This window comes from Mustela nivalis (genome assembly GCF_964662115.1).
Source record: "Mustela nivalis genome assembly, chromosome: 2".
NCBI classification, from domain to species: Eukaryota; Metazoa; Chordata; class Mammalia; order Carnivora; family Mustelidae; genus Mustela; species Mustela nivalis.
The window spans coordinates 160,122,783-160,143,085 of record NC_139021.1 but is presented as its reverse complement, the minus strand read 5'-3'; the positions used below and the strand labels follow the sequence as shown (position 1 = coordinate 160,143,085).

Below are 20,303 nucleotides of genomic sequence, written 5' to 3'. Positions count from 1 at the left end.
GCCAAACCTGCTGGCCATTGACTCTGTCTTCCTCACTGATCACTCTGCAGGATTTAATACCAATTTCCTCTCTAAAAACCTCCATCATCTCTAGGTCACTAGCTTCCCTTGTTTTCCTCCTAACCTTCCAACTATTCCTTTTTAGGCTCCTCTGACTCCACTCTTCCCTCCAACCTCCCAAATACAGAGATCTTCCAGGATTCAGCTTTCAGTCTTGTCTTCCTCTGCCCTTTTTCTGTCTCTGCCAAGCTCACCACTCTCCTGGTTTCCATGAGCCATCTCTTTGGAAGAATCGTTAACCGACAGCTTCCGAGTTCCTGTCTGTAATGTCCAACTTCCTGCTGAGCATCTCTGAGCGGATGTCCCTGGACACCTCAGACTCATCATAACCACCATCATCTCACGGCCTTGCCCCAACAAGCCATGCCTTTAGACGTCCACCATTCTTCCCAACAATCAAGATAAATACCTAGGAGTCACTTGGACTACCTCCCTCTCCCTCACCCCACCAAATCCACTCACCTGCCAGGGCCGACCACTTCTGCATTAGCCCTGTCTCTTGCCATACTCCTTTGTGTTCTACCTTCTGTACCCCCATCTGGTTCTGGCCTTCCTTACCCGGACTAAGGCAATATCCTTATCTATGATCAGTCTACGATCACACTGCCTCTCAGCCTGCCCCACCCTCATCCATCCTAGCTGAGTAACAGCCCACAGACTCTAAAGCTGGAGTGACCAGGTACTTTACAATTCAAATCTGGATGTTTCTGAGAGTAAAAAGGGGTTCTGTAAAGTAATAATAAACTTTAAGAATAAAAATAATAGGAGTACCTGGGTGGCTAAGTCAGTTAGGCGTCTGACTCTCGACTTTGGCTCAGGTCATGATCTCGGGATCCTGAGATTGAAACTGGCATCAGGGTCCACTGCTTCTCTATCTCTTTCTAAAATAAATGAATAAAATCTTTACAATTAAAAAAAAATTTTTTTAAAGATTTAACTTATTTATTTAACAGACAGAGATCACAAGTAGGCAGAGAGGCAGATGGGGGTGGGGGGCGGGGGGGAGGGAAGCAGGCTCCCTGCTGAGCAGAGAGCCCAATGCAGGGCTGGATCCCAGGACCCTGAAATCAAGACCTGAGCCAAAGATAGAGGCTTAACCCACTGAGCCACCCAGGCATCCCGAATAAAATCTTAAAGGAAAAAAAAAAAGAATAAAAAATAATTACAATAATGGGGTAAAAGGCATAAATTGGAACTGCCCTGGTCATAGGGTCATCCTACCAAAAGTTCACATCCCTTTACTGCTCAGAGACCTTCCATGACTCCTACTGAATTAAGCTGACATTCCCATTGGCATTCAAGACCTGCCTTTTGGCTTCTACCCCAGGCAGCCCACTCTCTTAATAAGCAGAACTCCTCAGTGGTCCTTGAATGTGACTTGTGCCCCAGTCCAACACCTGTGTTCACACTCTTCCTTTCTTCAGGAAATCCTTATTACTAAGTCTGTTCCCCAAATCCTGTCTTATTTCAAGACCCAAACCATACATTGCCCTCCATGAAGTCTCCCCTCATCCTTATACCTCTGTTGTAGCACTCTGCACTTTACCCTTTGTATGATCCTCTCTCTACCCCTGAATGTATCAACAACACTGATCTGTGATTGCACGCGGCCCGCTCCCCACCAGCTCTCTGGCTGGGCAGCTGCTTGCAATGTGGCCTGGCATTAAAAGATGAGCCGGGCCAATCCGATTTCTTCTCCTGGGAATTCGAACTATGAAATATGGAGAGACTAGAGCAGTTAGCCGAGGTGATGCAGAGAGAGACACAGAGAGGCCGGCTGGTCAAGTGCAAGTCATGGTTATGAGAAATTATGAGGGAATCCAAGAAGCTCTCGATGTTGCACAGAGGTCAGAAGCAGTTATGAGCTGGGGCGCCAGAGGCCGTCCTGAGTGAGGGTCCTGACTCCTCCACTTCCTGAATTGACCCTGGGGCAGGATACCAACCTCCTGGAGCCTCAGTGTTCTCATATGTAAAATGGGGTAACGATTTTCACCAACTCCTGGAATTCTTAAGAGGTTTACTGAGGGGGCGCCTGGGTGGCTCAGTGGGTTAAAGCCTCTGCCTTCGGCTTGGGTCATGATCCCAGGGTCCTGGGATCGAGCCCCGCATCGGGCTGTCTGCTCTGCGGAGAGCCTGCTTCCTCCTCTCTCTCTCTCTCTCTCTGCCTACTTGTGATCTCTGTCAAATAAATAAATAAAATCTTAAAAAAAAAAAAGAGGTTTACTGAGATAAGCATGGAAACCAATGTGATGGGCATTTGGTATGTGTTCAGAACTTGTGAGCTATCATTCTTCCTCCTATAATAATAATAATTGTTTTGCTGTTAATGAGAAGAGACACACACAAAGGAAAGAGAGACATTATGGAGTGCCTTTCGACCTTATCATGAAAGGAAAGTTAGTCCCCAGAGCTGCCCTGGTCCCAGAGTGCTTTCTGAGCCCAGTTGCAATTCCAAGCCCCGTGCTTCAATACTAAGGTCCTCCTTTTTCTTGGAATTACTCAAGTATACCTCTGTTTCTTGCAAACAGAAGGACCCCTGTCCAGACTCCTGTCTTCCTCTTGTGTCTGGACTTGAGCTCCTCACAGCTCAGTATAATGAATGCTCTGCCTACCTCAATACCCTGCCTGGGCCTCGAACACAGCTGATACTTATTTCTTGATGAATGCATGAATGAATGAATGAATGAATGAATGTGTAAGATTTTAAGTTTTCTCTAGGGAACCTACAGAAAGGCTATTTTTAGAAGACCAAAATCAATGGGGTAGGACGTGAGGGAGAGTCAGCCTTGATCATGGCTTCAGCCCTCAGAACAAGAAAGGAGGGAAGCCAGGATGAGGGTAGCTTCCTTGAGTTCTGGCCTTACCCACATGCTGCCAGGCCTTGCCTCCTCCTTTCCTCACTCCCTCCCATCCTGAGCATGAGGGGTAGCAGGGTCACAGGAGGGAAAACTGAGGAGAGAGATCTGGCAGGCCAGGTTGCCAGCCTGCTGAGACAGAGTGGGGTATCACTTACCAGGCCTGGCCCCTCCCCTGTCCAGTCTCATCCACTCCACCTCTCCACCCATATCGCAACCCCCAGCCACACTCATATGTTCCCACACCCTTACCTTCACCACGCACTTTCCTATTAGTCTGTATGTGCTATTCCTCCCCGCTCAAATGCGCTTCCCTGCCCTCACCTCCAGTGAAAACTCTTGCTGGTCTTTTAACACCCAGCTCAGAACCAGCCCCTGTTGGAATCGTCCCTGGATCTCCCAGGCATGGTTAAATGGCCCTGCTCTGTGCTTCCTGTCCTTGTGGAGATGCTTGTGAGCCTTTTACCAATTACCTATGTATTTGTCTGTCTTTCCCTGAGAGGGTCTCGACGACAGGAATTGTGTCCTATTCATCATCGTGCCCCCCCACCCGTGCACAAATGCAGCAAAGGACGTGGCACATAGTTCGCTTTCACTAAGTGTTCGTTGACTGATTATGAATATACAAATCGATGAATCCAGTTTCTCCCAGCTCTGGGAGCCCTGGATCCTGCTGTCTCCTCTTCTCTAGCTGTCTGGGGGCACTTCTTGACGACTTCTACAGTCTCCTGATGATGCCTCCCAAAGGCACCACTACTCATCCTCAGTCCTAAGTAGCATCCAGGGTCCCCCAGGCAGGATACTCCAGGGTTATGGTTCTGGGGCATTGCAAGGCCAGAAATTTGGGGTTTAGGTACTGAGCAGGGACCAGGGGAGAACAAGGACAAAGTGGGGCAGGTTGGGGACTTGAAGGTCTTCATGCCATTTGGGTCCCGGCGGGCAGGTCCAGGCTCTCCCTCCCAGGCAGGCCTCTGACTGGGCTGCTGGGCATGGCTGCCACTTGCCTGCCCTCCTATCTCCCCGGGCCCGTGGCTGAGCGGCTGGCAGAGGCAGCACTGGGCCAGCCCGAGCAGACAGCCTTGCGCGATTGCTGGCTCCAGGCCTCCCAGCCCAGCTTGTAGCTCCCCCCAGAGTGGCGGGATTGATTGGCTGCAGCCGGAATGGGCACCAGTCTCCCTGGCTTGGACAGAAACGGGGCCATCTGTTACACCTCTAGTTAAAAGTACATAAAGTTGAGCATTTGTGCGCCGACAATACCACCCCTGACACCCTCCACGCGGCACAGCGCTCCGGCTCCTTGGCAGGCTCGCGCTCCGCGACAGGCCGGCAGAGCAACGCCTACACGCTGGCTGGGTTGGCACCACCGCAGGCACCGCGGCTCCACCCTCTGGCGGCCCGGCCCAGCTGGGTTCAGCGGAGGAGCCGAGATCCCCACCTGTACTGGGAGGGAAAGGCAAGGCGTGGGGGCAGGGTGCAGAGCAGTGGGTGACTTCTGCCCCAGTTCAGGGTGCCCAGGCTGCAGGTGATGCCAGACCTCACATTCTGATTTGGAAAGACCCAGTCTGGAGAGCACAGGCTTCAGGTGGGACCGGGCTAGCTCTGGGCTTAGGCCGGATCTTGGGTTTCCTGGCCCAACCGGATCAGAAGAGTCAACCTTGTTACCCAGTGAGCTCACGTGACCAGACTTTGGGGCCCCATGGTGACGTCTTACACCTACCGTGAGGACAACCTTGGACGAGGCTAGGTTCTGGACTTTGGTCTTCAGCGGTGAGTTCTACATCCTGATTTCTGAATCCCAGTTTCTGGTTTCTGGCTTTGGGCCTGGATATTCAAGGCATTCCACAAATGTCTTTTCCCTCTTATCTTCCTCGGGCACTCTATCTGGCTAGGCCAACTTCCCTACTCTGAGACGGTTGCCCTGCTCTGCCCTTTCGCTCGGGTTGTGTGCTCACTCCAACCTGGAACGCTCTATTTCTTCCTGCCAAACTCTCCATTCTTCCTACCCTTCAAAGCCCAACTCTAGTCCCAGCTCTGCCAGACAGACTTCTCCCAGCTTTGATTCACCCTGAGACCTCCTCCCCAACCTGAACGGTTTCTCCTGAGGCTTGCCCAGGGTGAGCCTTGAGCTATTCCTGCACAGGCAGAGTTGGGCTGGCCCTTGCTTCACCCACAGACTAGAATAGGGCTGGGCACACGACATGCAGGAAGGTCAATCAGGGCTTGCCTGAACTCGGCTCAGCTGTCGGGAGAAGGGGGTCAAGGACTGTGGAGTCCCACAGGCTCTCCCAATAGCCACCCTCATGGTCTTGCTCGTTAGAGTCCAGTGAGCATCTGGTCATGTACACAGACAGCTCCAATGCTCCTTTACTCCTGTGTCTATTCATTAAACACGTGCTATGTGCCTCATTCTGTGCGGGACATGGAAGAGGAGAGGGAATGGTTAAAAAAAAAAAAAAAGATTAGACACTGTCCTTACCCTTCAAGAGTTTACCTATTAGTACAGGTCACGAGAAAAGTCCAAGTAATCACTATAATGTAATGAACCAATCTGTATCAACAGAAGGGCCCTTCGTCTTCTGCATCAGGAGACTCTCGAAGCTGGCAAGGACCCAGAAGGTCAGAGGCTCTGCTACCCCATCCCTGGCCCAAACACATGTATATGCGTTACATGACATGACATGGTAAAGCTCTTACTGGTACAGAGAGATAGTAAGATGATGAAGATGAGGATGACGACGACAATAAAAAGGAGACCATTAGCCTTCTTGGCTGGCGCTAAGCCATACTTGTATACTCCACTTGTTGGGGAAGCTCACTCCCACATAGGGCAGCTCATTCCATTATTTCCACTTCTACCCTTCAGGAAGCCATTCACAAGGATAAGCTGAAGTCATCCTATCTCTGCTCAGCAATTCGTGTTGGCAATTCCACCCCTGGGACCACACAGCAGAGCAGGGACTAGGGTGAGGCAAATGAGCCGCCTGAGCACAGAACTGAGGTCCACAACACCAAGAGCCAGTCCGTCTTCCATCCGGTGCCCCAGCCACCTCCCTTGTCTCCCCCAAGTCCCATCCTGGCCACCCTCCTTCCCCAGCCAGCCCCGGGTGGAAATGGTCAGACTCTTCAAGTATCCTTAGCCTCCATTCAAGCTTCATGAGCAGCCTACAGTATCATGTGGTGACCTGGTACAGCCCCAAAGATGAGGTGATGGGGACAGAGGAGGACTGAGAGTCATAGGAGGAGATTAGCCCTAACAGGGGGACTTACCTGCCCACTCCAATCCTTTCCTGCACAACACCTCCTTCTGGCCTGGTCTCATTGTACAACCCTTCCCCCACAGCACTGGTACAAGGGCCTAAGTAAGGCTGGTGTTCCCAAATCTGGGCCCTAAAAGAACCCAGGCAGTGGGTTCTAAGGGTCACTGGCAGTAAGCCTGGATATGGAAGTTCATGTGACTATTTCTCCTTCTCGTGTGCATCCCCAGGGAGGTTTGTGCATAGTTAGAAAGCAGGAATATAAAGCTTATAGGCCATGGAAAGCTCTGGAGGATGGGGAAGGGAAAGAAGGGGAAGGTAGGGAGTGGGAGGGCAGGGTTGGAGAGGAAGGGAAGGAAGCAGAGTCTGAGGACAGTGGGATCCACAGTCCTACATTCCAGCTGGGGCACCTTCAACAAACCACTTGCCCTTTCAGAGTCTCATCGCACCAGCTGTAAACTGGACTACTGAGATTGCTTGCCCACCTGCAGGGAGGCCCATGGAGAGGGTCCGAGAGCTCTGCCTCATCCACCTGCCTTCACCAGTGCTGCAGGTGGAGCCCAGAAACACGGAAACCTTCTGGGCTCTGCTCAAGCTGGAGTTGCACTCTACTCCCCAGCCTGGGCTGGGGTTCAGCTTGAGGGTCTATGTTGCCTAGACCCACTTTTGTTGTGGCCCCCCTGTTTCTCTATGGTCCTCTTGGGCTGCATCTGGACAAATCCTTGCTTTTTTCCCTTTCTGTTTAAAAAGCCCTGTCCCAGGGCGCCTGGGTGGCTCAGTAGGTTAAAGCCTCTGCATTCGGCTCAGGTCATGATCCCAGGGTCCTGGGATCGAGCCCCGCATCGGTCTCTCTGCTCAGCGGGGAGCCTGCTTTCCTTCCTCTCTCTCTGCCTGCCTCTCTGCCTACTAGTGATTGTCAAATAAATTAAATAAATAAATAAATAAATAAAAAGCCCTGTCCCTCCCTCCCCCAGAGCCTCTTCAGCCTCCCAAAAAAGAGCCCTGAGAGGAAAGCCATTACAGAATTTTCCTCCTCCCCACCCCTAACCAACCCCCCAGGCACAAAACAAGGCCCACAGTCAGTTAGAAAGGCGGAGGGGGGCTGGGGTGGACTCAGACTCAGCTCTTTCGAGGCCCTCCTCCCAGGCTGGGGCCCAAGGATTCCCAGAGCCATCATTAGGAGGAGCGCTCAATCGAGAAGGGCTGGGGGTGCTCAGGGTGGGTGCGGGGTGCACGTGGCCGGGGTCCTTGCTTCCCCCAGGCCACCAGCAGCAGGCGCTGTGGTGGAGGCGCCCTCAGTACCCAAGCATTAACTTAAGAATAGCTCACACTAATATCCCTGGCTGTGTGGAAACAGCGTTTTATTAAATGCTTCACACAGATTTGGTATAATAAAGATGAATATATTATATCCTTTGCCTCCCCCAGAGTGAGACAATAATAAGAGAGGAAAAAACCAATAAAGTGAAACATAAATACAATATAATGGGACTTGTGCCGAGGGACACATGGCCTGTCGGGGCTGCCACAGGGCGACCTTGCAGCAGGAGCCCCGGGGACGGACCGCAGGGGAGCCGGATTCCAGCCCCTCCCTGCCCAGCCAGGGTCCCCAGGCGCCAGCATCCAGCCTGCCCACTTTTGATCCCTCACAGCCAGTCCCACTTCTGCAGCTGGGAGGACCCTACCTCCAGGCAGGTGCCCCGGGAGAGGGTGAAAGAGCGGGGTGGAGGGTGGGATCATCTGGCCATACTTCTGCCATGAGCCCTGTGCCTTCTCCCTGGTGCTCCTTCTGTCCTTGGGCCCAGGACTTCTGGGGACGTAGCCCCCTCCCCCACCCACAGGACAGACAGATTCATGAGCGGATGGAAGACTCGAGGGAGGAAAACTCAGGGAGCAATAGCTTCTACCTTGCCCTTGCCATCGCTACCTCCCCGGGGTCGGCTTGGGAGAAACGCAGTCCTCCCTGTCCTGTCCCAGAGGCTGTCCCATAACCTGCCTGAAGTCCCTCACTGGGTCCTATTTCCATTCTTCTCTGGCAGCCACGGAACTCGTTACCTAAAAACAATAATTTCAAAGCTTTCCCAGCACGGAAAAAAGAATGTAGATGCAGCCCAACCCCTCCACGCTTAGGTCCCAGCCAGCCCTGGAAGGGCTCCTTTCACCTGTCCAAGGTAGACTGTGACGCTTAAACTCAAGAGTGACTAGAACTGGATGTGGGTTGGAATCCCACCTGTGGCACTGACCAGCAAGGAGATGATTTTAACCTCAGGTTCCTCCTTGGTAAAACCAAGCCCTGGAGAGGATTGGAGAGAAGGTTTCTAATGCCTAGCAGCACCCTATCAGCTGTGAAAGATAAAAATAAAAAGCAGCTATCAGCTGCTCCTAAAATGTCGTTAAAATAAAGGGCAATTGCAGACCTAGAATTCTCCCAAACCTCACTTCCTCCTTAGGCGCCAAAGCAGGCAACCCCTTTCCCCAAATGAATTAAAAGGTTTATTCTCCCATTTCTCTCTCTAAATCTCCTGACTTTTGCCTCATAAAGTTCAGAGAGGTTAAGAGACTTACCCAAGATCACACAGCGGGCCTGGAGTGGAATTGTCTGAAGCACGGGGCCATCAGCCCCTCTCACCCGCCTCTGCAGGTGAGACGCTCAGGGGGGCCCTGCTGCAGAAGGCGTCGGGAATTTGGCCGTGAACACAGCGTTTCAGCTGAAGGCTGGAGAGAGGCAGAGTAAGCCCAGGCCTCCCCAGGGGCCAGAGGTTGGGGCTGAACGCACCTCACCTAACGAAAAAAACGAATGAGAAAGAAATACCCAGCGACCCAGGGAAGAGAAGGAGGCAGCCTCTGCGGCCGGCGGCGGAAGAAGATCGGTGGGTGGGCCAGGGGGAACCGGGATTCCTTCTTCCGCCCCCACCACGGCTTCTAGTCTGGCTGCCTCTGCACCAGCGAAGACCAGGCTGGGGGCCTTGCCCGCGCTACCCCGGGATTCCAGGCGGGCCGGCGGGGCCAGTGTGCGGCTCTAGGTCCGAGGTTCAGCGTGGAGGGGTAGGGTGGCTCCTGCAGAGAGCTTGTGGGGGACCTAATGGAAGTGAAGGGGCGTGGGAAAGAGCTGGAGGAATTAAGCGTCGGTGCACGTTTGATGCGCCGTGATCCCGCAAGAGCAGGAGCCCAGAGACAAGTGGAAGTCAAGGGGAACTGGTTTCGCTCAAACGAAATAAGGCTGCGGGCGCTGCGCACTTAGCGTCTCTCTCAGGCCCGGTAGCCTGGGGCTCTCTCCCCTCCGCCCCCCCCCCACTTGTCCCGAGAGCGCTGCCCCCCCCCCGCCCCCCGGCCACAGCGCGGCTGACGCAGCAGGAACTGGATCCCGGGATCCAAGAAAGGCGGGGACAGAGGCCTGGGAACCCGGGCTCCACAGCGAATGGGTCCTGTGGCTTCCCTCGGATCGAAAGGCAAACCCTGGCCCGTTGAAGCAGCCTCGGGCCACCCAGGCTGGGAGCACAGGACCGAGCCAGCCTTCTTCGCCAGCTCCGGGCCAGGCTGCCCACGTGCTTCCGTGCCGCTGGGCACAGCAGCAGCTCGGCTCTCCGCAGGCTGCCCCCCGCCCCCGCGCCCCCTGTTCTGGCCTTGGTTCTGCCGCGGGGGTTCTCTTGCCCAGAGTCTTGAGAGCGGCTTAGCTGAAATGGCGCTGCCCCGCAGGCAGCCTTCTGACCTTCGGAGGAAGGAGGAGATCGGGGACCCGAGAGTCTTCTGGGACTTGGCCCCGGCAGAATCCAGGATGCGAGCAGGCAGGGGATCTTTACCTGGCTCCCTGCGTCCAGCGCGTTAGTGACCCCCCCCCATCCCTCCCACCCCCGCGGGAAGGCGAAGGACTGAGCTGGCGGCGGCACTAATGCAATGAGCCCCCGCACAGCTGCTGAATTATTCACGTGCAGTTTATTACGAGAAGCCTGACTCAGGCCTTTCGTGGGCCGCCTAGCAGCCGCGGCCCACTCCTGGGCCTCCCTGCCTTTCGTGGCTTCCGTTTCTTCCCCTAGTCCTCTTGCCCTCGCCCAGGCCCCGCTGCCGGCCCGCAGCCCGGTGGGCCGCAGGCAGTGAGACTTCCGTGCAAAGATCGCCACTGACCAGCATTAGCCGCTTTGCTCAGACCCAGGAGTTGCTGGGCCACCTAGGTTAGTAAGAGAGAGGGTCAACTGTAGGAGCTTCTGTGGCTAGCAAGGAGAATGGAAGCCCCAGGGTAGGTCCGGTAGCAGCAAGGGTAGGGGTTTCAGCCTCTCTCCAACTGCCCCCAACCCCCTGCAGCCTCCAACAGCCATCCCAGGAGCCCCTGCCCCAGGCTGCAGACCTAATGGGGGTGCACAAGGGAGCAAGGACTTCACTCCTACCCTAGCAGCTTGCTGCTCAGGCCACAGAGGGAGGAAATAATAGGGGGCACTCTGGCTCCCCTGCTGGACTGCCACTTCTGGCCTCCAGCTTGGCTGTTACTCTTGCCTGGAAAGTGGTCCTGGCTTCCGCACCTACCCAAAGCCTCCTGGTTTTTTAAGGCTAGATTGAAATGCCACCTCCACTGGGACGGAAACAGACTCCTCCCAGTTATCCTTTCCCCTCTTCCCAGTCCCCTGGGCTGCTAGGGGGAAGGTGTCTGTGTCCTACCACTCCTGCCTGCCCGACACCCTCCTTCTTCTGTCTGTTCTTCCTCTCTGCTTCTGGGCCCAAAACATGATGGGGGCTCAATCCTGTAGAAAGAGACAGAGAGAGAGAGAACGAACAAACTCCATTCCTGAATCAGTCCACACCACAGCTGGGCCCAGAACCCAGGACCTCCCTCCTCCCTCTATAACCAGAAAGCATTAAAGAATGAGGTCTCTGTGCCTCTCTGTGCATGTTGGAGGTATGAACAGCAGGGGTGCCTCACACATCTGCAAACAGCTGGCAAAGCAATGCACCTACGTTTCCCTCACAACCCTAGTCCTCTCTCTGGGGCCCTGGCTGAATGAAGTCCCTTCCTGGCTCTCTTTTGTCTCCTATTATTCGTTTAGTCTGTTTATTCAACAAATGCACGAAGAGCCCTTGGTATACGCAGGGCTGGCATAGAGCATGGAGAGGAGATCCACAGCCAGTAGGGAGAGGGCCAGAAGAACAGATAGACAAACCAGCAAGTCCCTGAGGACCTGACAGATTGCAAGGGGGTGTGCTGAGGAGCACAGAGGAACTGGAAAGGCCAGGGAAGTTTCCCCAAGACAGCTGAGCACTAAAAACAGAGAAAAGGTACAAGAAAGAGAAGTGATAGAGACCCTTCTGACACCGGTTGAGGGAGCAAAGGCTTGAGACCAAAAAAGAGGGACATTTTGGAGGCTGCAGAGTATGGGGCCATGGGTCAAGAGGACCTCCCAGAAGTGCCTCTTTCAGTCTCTACCTGTCTTTATCACTAAGCGGTCTGTCTATGCCCCGCCCATTCCCAAAGGGCACCCCTCCTCCCCGCATCCCCCCACCCTTGCAGGGCTGAAGGGCCTGGAAGAAGGTGGCAGGCAAGGTGGGGCCACCCTCTCAGCAGGCTCTGGAGTTCAGTTCAAAAGAAGTGAGGGGGGGGGGAGAAGCAGAAGGGGGTGCTCTCCGAAGGGCTCTAGCCACAGTCCCTGCCCCCACCTCTCTTTGCCTGAGGAGATCCTGAGAGCCAGTGGCCCCAGACGGCAGGGCAGGTCCAGAAGCAGGCTTGGAGCCTGGCCCGACTTTTGGAGCAGCTGGCTCCCTGTTCCCCAGGCCTTAGGCAGCTTCCCTCCCCCTTCCCCTATTGGCCTGCTTCTGCTCTTAACCTTTTCTGGATCTCCAACCCCTTTAGAGAATTCAAGGTGTTATGCAATATGGCCCCTGGAAAAATGTGCCTGCTTGGGCTCACTCACATAATTTTACACACAATTTCTGGGATCCCCAGAGCCCCGGAAGCCCATTCAGAGAGCCCTGGAGGGGACCTCTGGTTAAAATCCCCATGGTTCTGGGAGTATACTTAGAGTCAGAAAAACCAGTTTTCAAATCCTAATTATTCCAAAACAGGCTGTGTGACTTTGGCTGAGTTACTTAACTTCTCTGGGACTCATTTTCCTTATACATAAAACTGGGGTAATAGCAGTAGCCACTATTACTCACAGGGTTGTGAGTAATAAATGAAATGAATAAAACTCTTAGCCTGAAGCCAGGTACACAGTAAGGGCTTACGGTGTTATTGTCATGGTTATTGTTGTTGTTACTGCTGACAGTGGCCCAGGGCAGAATATAAAAACCAAGTGGGCAGTCCTGGTTCAGCCAGGGAGGCAGGAGGCCATCTATCCTATCAGAGTCTACTTCTAAAGCAGAAGAAACACACTGAATCCCACATGGAGTGTCAGAGTAGCAGGTCGGGGTGGGGGGCAAAAGTGATCCCAATTGGTGGTCAAGTTAATTCCTTTCAAGCAGTGTCAGAACCTTTCTTTCTAAGGGGAGCTCTGGCCTGAGGGCCATTGCTGGTGCTTACACAAATAATCTGGAAACAAATGGGGCTACCCAAACAATCTGGATTAAAGCTGATGGAACATTTGGGGGTTTACTTGAATTAGCTCTTGTGCTAAGGAATAACACATTTTGTTTGGGTCTATAGGGTCCACTTATCTTGGCAGTTCATGCAATGCTGTTTCCCTCTTTGTCTGAAATATTCACTAAATGGGGGGGGCAGATTTTTGCCAGACTAATCCCTTCCCCTTTCACTGAAGACAAAATAAGGCTGGACCCTGGGGGTAGAGACAGCAAGCAGGAATTCAAGAGTAAGGAGAGAGTACAGACTAGGCTCTGAAGACAGGCATTCCCATGCGGCAGACTCCAGGGACCAACTGCTTCCAGCTTCATGGGCGATCACACTGGCTCAGCTGACTGGGGGTGGGAGACCCCAGAGTGTCTTCCCAACCCAGCACTGGATCCCAGGAAGGGGCTTGGGCAGGATTAGAACCCTGAGAGCAATGGCAAACTTCCTTGGCCCCCACTTTCCCCCCTACACTGTCCCTGAATTACTCCCCTAATTTTCCTCATCTCCAGAACTCCTCTGAGGGGGAACAGTCAGGGCCCAAGCCTCCCCCCCTCCATAATACACAATCATTTATACTCCATTTGATCAAAAAAACCTATTCAACCTATCCAGGGAGGGCCCAGGTACCTGCCTGTCCGCATGGGTCTGGGGTAGATGGAACCCCCAGATCAAGATCCCTGCCCTCCTCTAGGAGGAGAGGGAGTGAGTCTGACTGCAAACCCAAGATACAACCCCTGCTCTGCCAGAGGGGAAGCCAGAAGATTTGGGTTTCTAGGAGTTCAGAAGACCATAGCGGCCCACACACTGGAGTCTGGGGGGGAGGAAACTGCAGGGTTGGGAAAAGCTCAGTGGACAGTCTGGTTTTTGACCTAGGTTGGATGAGGCAATAGAGAAGTAAGGGACCCTAAACAACAAAATGGGTGGGTGGTACCTTATGTGCCCTGAGCCCCCATCAGTGCCTACTGGAGCTGTTTGGCAGGGAGTCCAACCAATTAGGCTAAAAACAAAGCCTTCCGATTGGGCTGCAGGAAAAAGAGGTTTGGCCACGGTGCGTATAAGAGGTAATATAGCAAATGATTGTGGAATGTCCTGTCTACTTTGACTCATTGTGGCCGAAGACTAAAGATCCCTGGAAACAGGGCCCCATTGAAGGAATTTTACCCTCCTGCCCCTCTGCTCCCGGATTCACATTCCTCACCTTCCTGGCAGCTTCACTGTAACACTGAACTCCACTGTTCCGGAGGGACTGGGGAAGGGACAACAGCAAGGTTGTCCTTAAGATCCTGTCCTGCAGACCAATATTAGGAGCAGGCAGGAAGAACAGCGGTGTGGGGGTGGGGGGTTATGGGATAGAGCTCTTGCAGGACAGGGACTCAAGAGTTGTTGTTCCCTGATGTGGAGAGACCTTCTCTCTAGTGGGGGGGGGGTCGGGGTCAGGGGAATGGGGGGGAAGTGTACTTGCTTGAGGCTCTGGATCAGGGTTTTTGGGATTATGGTGGGAAAGGGCTGGGAGGCAGAGGCTGAAGCACATCATGAGAGCAGGAAGTGAGATGAGAGGGAAGACCCTTCCCAGTCCCCAAGCTTCCAAAACAGCAGAGTGTGCACCAGGCTCCCGGGCTCCTTCTCCCTCAGGTCCCTCTCCACCTCTCTCAACTCTGACTCTGCCATTGCCAGGCCCAGCATCGTCTCATGGCTTCAGAGCAATGCTGATGCACTAGAGACAGGCCTGCTTTGAGGACAATTTTGCCGCTCCGGGGGAATTAAGAATCCCATTCTCACCATTCCTGCCTCTGAGCACCTGTCCTCACAAATGCAGGAAAAAGACAGGAAAGAAGGTAAATAACTCTTCCTGATACTGCCAACCAGGGTGAGGGCAGGCACTGGGTTCCCAAACAGGCATCTTTTCTCCCTACGCTGCCCCTTTTCCTCTGGGGAACTGTAAGCCCTGCTTCAAACAAACAAGGAAACAGGAGATAAAGAAACCGGTCTCTGCTGCTCAGAGGCCCCTGAGCAGGAGGGAAGGCAAGGGGGGGGGGGTCGGGGGTGGGGGGGGGACACCTGCCCCCTGCCCCGCAGCCCAGCTTGGCTTCCTAACTCTCTGGGGCAGTATGAGGGGGTCCAAGAAGCCCAGAATGTCCTATTCTCCCCATCCTAACCTCTAGGCTGGGCCCCAGTGCTCTCCACTGGCCTCTCTGGGCCCTTCTCTTGACTTAGCAGGGCTGCGAGACCACACTGGCTGGCCAGGAGTTTACAAACAAAGCCAGGAAAAGGACTGAGACTGTATGTGGGGAGGGAAACAGCACCCTTGGCTCCAGCCCCCTCTTGTTCCCCTCCTTTCTTCAGGGGCAGACCTGGAAAATCAGGTGGTGGGGCCAATGCCCCTTCAAACCAAGGGAGGGAACCGAATAAAAAGAGCCTGGGGGTACAGCCTCTTTGGGTGCCTCTGGGGGAATGAAAGACATAGGTAGGATCCAAACACGCCCAAATACCCACAGGTTACATATGTTTACACAAATATACGCATTGAGAACCCCACACAAATGTACATATTTAAAAATGTAAACACATTCAAATACCGATGCGCACAAACGCTTGCCTGATGTACAGGAGTCAGGCCCATAGGGTTCCCAGCCCCCAGTCTGACTCGAACCCGGCTTCCCTGCGGGTTCCTGGGAGCGCAGCCCCAGCCGTGGCCCGGCCCCCTCCGGGCCCCCGCCCCGCATCCGGAACAGCTGGAGTCGGGCGGTGTACTGGAGCCCGGCGCTGGGCTGGGCGGGGCCGGCAGCGGGGGGCCCCGGCCGGGGCCTGGGCAGAGCTCAGCGGGGAGGCCCCGAGCCGACCCCGTTAGCCCAGGCAACGGGCCCGGTTGCCCGGTCGGGCGCCGGTCGGTCACCAGGCTGGCCCGTGGCCCCAGCCGGCCGGGAGAACCGTGGCCCGAGGAGTGTGCAAGACTGCCGGAAGAGGTAAGGTTGTCGCATCGGGCTCAGGCCGGGGAAGAGGTGCCTGGAGCCACCAATAACTCCTCCGTCTCTCGGCTAGGGAAGACTGAGTCCTCTGGCTGACCCCCTCCCCCAACCCCTGGGGTCCTCCACCCCGGTCCGGTGTCGCCTCACCCAGGGCTGCAGCACCCGCGCGGACCTCCCGCGGGCCAGCCTGGAAGCTGCAGATTCCCTCTTCCCAGGCGCATGGACCAAGGCCGGGGGTGACCGACAGTGGTAGGGACGCTGGGTCCTTGATCTCAGCTCAGCAAAGTCTGCACTGGTCAGCGACGCGGCCCACCCAGACTCCTGGTCTTACCTGGCCCGCGCGGCGGCCGCGTCCCTCTCCGGCTGGGCTCACACCGCCCTTCTCGGGCGCCAAATCCCGGGTCGGAGAGCCTGAGACCTCCGGGCCAGCGCTACCAGCGCAGCCAGGCCGGCGGGAGGCGGGTGCGCCGGGAGCGAGGCTCGCAGTTTGGGGTGGGGGCGGCGGCTTTTGAGTCGCCCGAGGTTCGGGTACAATAAAGGCGCCGCTAATGTAATTTACAAACAGCTCGGGCCGAGCGCGGCGCAGCGCCCGGACTGACAGGCGCATTAGGCAGGCTAATTCCAGCCGGCTCCTCCTACCCCCGGCCCGCTAATTAATGAGCTTCCCAACTTAGAGCCGCCTGCATTGGACAGACAGAGAGTGAAAGAGAGGGCGAGAGAGAGGGAGAGAAGGAGAGAGACGGGGGGAGCAGAGAAGAGAAGAGAGAGGGAGGGAAAGAGAGAACAGGAGGAGAGAGAACAGAGAGAAAGAAGAGAGGAGAAAGGGAGAAAAGAGAAATAGAGAAGTGCCGTTGCAGATAATTGATTACTCCTCGATCAGGGCTAACTTGTTAGCAATAGTCAATTGCCCCATCTCTCCGCCTCCCCTCGCAGTACGGGATCGGCGCCCTCGCCTCGGCTTTTCCAACTGTCGCCGCCAGGACCCGGGGCCAGGAGCCGCCGCGGAGCCACCTGACACCTTTAAATAGCACCGGGGCTGGCGAAACTGGAGCCCCGCGCGGCGCGCCCCGGCTCCGGCTCCGGCCCCGGATTGCTGGAAGCCCCGGCGGCGGCCGCGGCGCCCGCGTCAGCGCCCTCCTCCCGGGGCCCCGTGCGGCTCTGCTCGCCTCTGCCGCTGCGCTAACCGGCCCCACGCCCGGCCCCGCGCCTGGCCCGGCGCGGCCTCCTTCCCACCCGCCGCTGCCGCCCACCCGCGCCGCCCGGCGCCCGAGCTGCCCGCGGGCTGGGTCCCCGCGGCCCGAGCCGCCCCGGCCGGGCCCCCAAACGAGGCCGAGATGACTTCCAAGGAGGATGGCAAGGCGGCGCCGGGGGAAGAGCGGCGGCGCAGCCCGCTGGATCACCTGCCGCCTCCTGCCAACTCCAACAAGCCGCTGACTCCGTTCAGCATTGAGGACATCCTCAACAAGCCGTCTGTGCGGAGAAGTTACTCGCTGTGCGGGGCGGCGCACCTGCTGGCTGCCGCGGACAAGCACGCGCCGGGCGGCTTGCCCCTGGCGGGCCGCGCGCTGCTCTCGCAGACCTCGCCGCTGTGCGCACTGGAGGAGCTCGCCAGCAAGACCTTTAAGGGGCTGGAGGTCAGCGTCCTGCAGGCAGCCGAAGGTAGGCGCCGCCGCTGGGTTCCCCTGCGCCCAGCACCCCACGCCCAGCTCCCTGTGCCCCACTCTTTGTGCCCTGTGCCTCTTGCCGCCTCCTCCCGCGCCTGCCGTCAGGGCCCTCCAGCCCAAGCCGCTGCCGCTGGGAGTGGAAATGAGTGGGACAGGACCCAAAACCTATTTTCTAGGGACCTCTGGATAGGCCAGAGTCCAGTGACCCAGGAGGGGTGGTGGGAACCCAAGACCTTTCCGCAATTTGCCTGCTCTGCTTGGCTCCCTCCGGTTCCCAGTAGCCTGGGCGCTCCTCGCCCTGTTGCTGGGTTGGAGAACGGAGAGCCTTTCAGCTAGGAGGACTTTTTGGGTACGGGGAGAGTGGGGGTGATTGGGAAGAAGCGTAGAACCAACATTTACCCGGCAGTCAGGGCGTCCCTGTCTGGCTCCGTTGTGCTCTAGCGACCTCCGGTCTTTCAAATCAACTCTTAGGTGGGGAGCAGAGACTAAAACAATTTCTCCTAGAGACTTCCCGTAGACAGTGTCTGGGGAAAGGAGGTTTGCCTTAAGCGAGTCTTGCCCTAGTCCGGGAGGGAGGCCGAATCAGATCCGAGAAGGGAACTGCAGCAGACCTCAGGCAGGACGGGCCTGGGTGGGGTGAACTAGAGCCGGGGTGTGGTCTTCTCTCCCCTGGCGCAAGCCTATCCTATGGTTTCCTCGCAGGCCGAGACGGGATGACCATCTTCGGGCAGCGGCAGACCCCCAAGAAGCGGCGAAAGTCGCGAACAGCCTTCACCAACCACCAGATCTATGAGTTGGAGAAGCGCTTCCTCTACCAGAAGTACCTGTCACCAGCCGATCGCGATCAAATCGCGCAGCAGCTGGGCCTCACCAACGCTCAGGTCATCACCTGGTTTCAGAATCGACGCGCCAAGCTCAAGCGGGACCTAGAGGAGATGAAGGCCGACGTGGAGTCCGCCAAGAAACTGGGCCCCAGCGGGCAGATGGACATCGTGACGCTGGCGGAACTCGAGCAGAACTCGGAGGCCGCGGGCGGCGGTGGCGGTGGCTGCGGCAGGGCCAAGTCGAGGCCTGGCTCTCCGGCGCTCCCTCCAGGCGCCCCGCAGGCCCCGGGCGCCGGGCCCCTGCAGCTCTCTCCTGCCTCCCCGCTCACGGACCAGCCGGCCAGCAGCCAGGACTGCTCAGAGGACGAGGAAGACGAAGAGATCGACGTGGACGATTGAGCGGCGCCCGGGATCTTCCGCCGGGCCGGGCCCCTAAGCGCCAGTACGCCCGCCGCCTCCCGGACAGCCGGACAGCCGAGGGGAGCTGGGACCTCCTCTGCAACTCCCGCCTTCTCCCCCCAGTCCCCGGCCCGGACTCAGCTCCCGGCAGCCGCCTCCTCCCTCTCGAAGCAATAAACCCGGGCTGGCCGGCGGGGCCGGCCGCCGCGTGCGGCCTCCGCCGCCCCGGGAGCCCTCGCCGTGCAATTCTGTATGGCTCCTGTATAAATATTTAAACTTATATAGCGGATTCTTCCGACCTCGGCCTGACTTTTTTCTTTCTTTTATTTTTTTAAATCTCGGAGATTTCCATGTTTTCCAAGCTCTCGGGCTGCTGGGTTTGCTGAGGGCGAGGCACTATCGAGGGTAACGAACCCTGAATCCCACGGTCTGGAGGAGGGGCCCACCCCGACTGTTTTGATTTTTCTCTGCATGTGGCGAATGCACTGGCCCTCTTCCTCCTCGCCTCCCTAGGCCTACTGCAGTTGACTTCTTTTATTTCCTTCGGCCCTTTTCCCCCCCGGCGTGGGAAGGGGCTGAGGAGGACAGCCGGGGCCTGACTTGCAAGTTTCAAATCGATCTTTTCTCCCCCTTACCCTCCAGTCCGCAGAAGTCTGTTTTCGATGCCATTTCTGCCTCCCGATCCCCACTAACGCTATTTTTAAGATTCCTCCTGACCCTCTCTCGGTTTCCTTGGATTGACTGCTGGGGTCCGGGTCTTCAGGACAAAGCAGGGAGAAATCCAACCAATCAACCAACTAAAACGGAACCCAAAGCCCTAGAATTATTTTTTACTCTTTTTAGAATTTTTTTGCATGTGACAGAGACTGAGAGGAGGCCACCCGAAGCCCTCGCCCCACCTCCTCCACAGCTCTGGGTCTGACTGCAGTCTCCAACGCCCTGCTCCTGGCTCCACTTGCCCAGACAAGGGGTGACTCGATGAGGGTGGGTCCCACGTGCCCCTTCCCTGCTCCTGCCCTGCCCTCTCCGCCCAGGACTGTACCCAAGGCCTCTTTCTCCGATAAATAAAGTCTTTGCCATTTTACTAGAACGGGCGGTGACCGTGTCTGAATGAGTGGGCTCTATTCAGGGAAGCCGTGGCAGGCTGGGTGTCTCGCTGCTGCTCGCTTCCGGCTGCCCTGGCCTTGGGAGATTTGGAGGAGTTTCGGGGCAGGGGCGAGGATAAGGGGTACGGGGGAAAGCGGGAGGAGAGAGCGCTTCCGGCTCGGAAACTCGGCAGCTACCAAATTGGGGATGGGGGCGAGAGCAGCGGTCTTCGCCAGGTCGGGGTAAAAAGTGCGGCGTGTGCATTGCTGGGAGAAAGAGTGCATACATTGGGGGCGTCGTGGATGGGAAGTTAATTTGGGGGAAAACGGTGGGTAGGTGGGAGGACTAGCCCTGCTTTCCGTGCATCCCACGCCCACTCCAGGGCATTCTTCCCGCGTTCTGCGGGCCGCGGGCTAAGCGTCCTGTGTATCTCAGGTATAGCTCAGTGGGCAACAGGGTGCAGCCCGAGGGCTCCCAAGTTTTGGTTCCGCCGGAGGGCCTTGCCCTTGGCGGGGGTGTGGGGGAAATGAGGCCGGCGGCACCAAGTGCAAGCTGAATAGCGCACACTCGCACAGGGAGGTGGTGAGCCCGAAGCTCTGACAGTTGGGGTGAATTTCTGGCAACCTTCAAAAATTCTGGGCCCTG

At 56.3% G+C, this 20,303-nt stretch overlaps 1 protein-coding gene and 1 long non-coding RNA gene across 6 annotated transcripts in view; one reads left to right on the top strand and one right to left on the bottom strand.

Moving 5' to 3' along the window:
• The window catches only part of LOC309860116, a 44,144-nt gene extending 27,521 nt beyond the window's left edge, over positions 1-16,623 (bottom strand). For all 5 annotated transcript variants that reach the window (XR_014309163.1, XR_014309164.1, XR_014309165.1 and 2 more), the window contains exon 1: positions 16,017-16,623. This is a non-coding gene — a long non-coding RNA (uncharacterized lncRNA). The remainder of the gene's footprint in view (positions 1-16,016) is intronic.
• Positions 16,624-16,966: 343 nt separating this feature from the next.
• LBX1 (ladybird homeobox 1) lies at positions 16,967-19,690 on the top strand. The gene is made up of 2 exons (XM_082721648.1): positions 16,967-17,344; positions 18,052-19,690. The coding sequence occupies exons 1-2, from the start codon at positions 17,020-17,022 to the stop codon at positions 18,570-18,572; spliced, it is 846 nt and encodes a 281-aa protein (XP_082577774.1). The 5' UTR covers positions 16,967-17,019; the 3' UTR covers positions 18,573-19,690.
• The last annotated feature ends 613 nt before the right edge of the window (positions 19,691-20,303 follow it).

Coding starts and splice junctions, on each gene's coding strand:
- LBX1 (XM_082721648.1), top strand. CDS start 17,020: ATGACTTCCAAGGAGGATGGCAAGGCGGCGCCGGGGGAAGAGCGGCGG. Junction 17,345..18,051: donor CGTCCTGCAGGCAGCCGAAG/GTAGGCGCCGCC, acceptor GTTTCCTCGCAG/GCCGAGACGGGATGACCATC.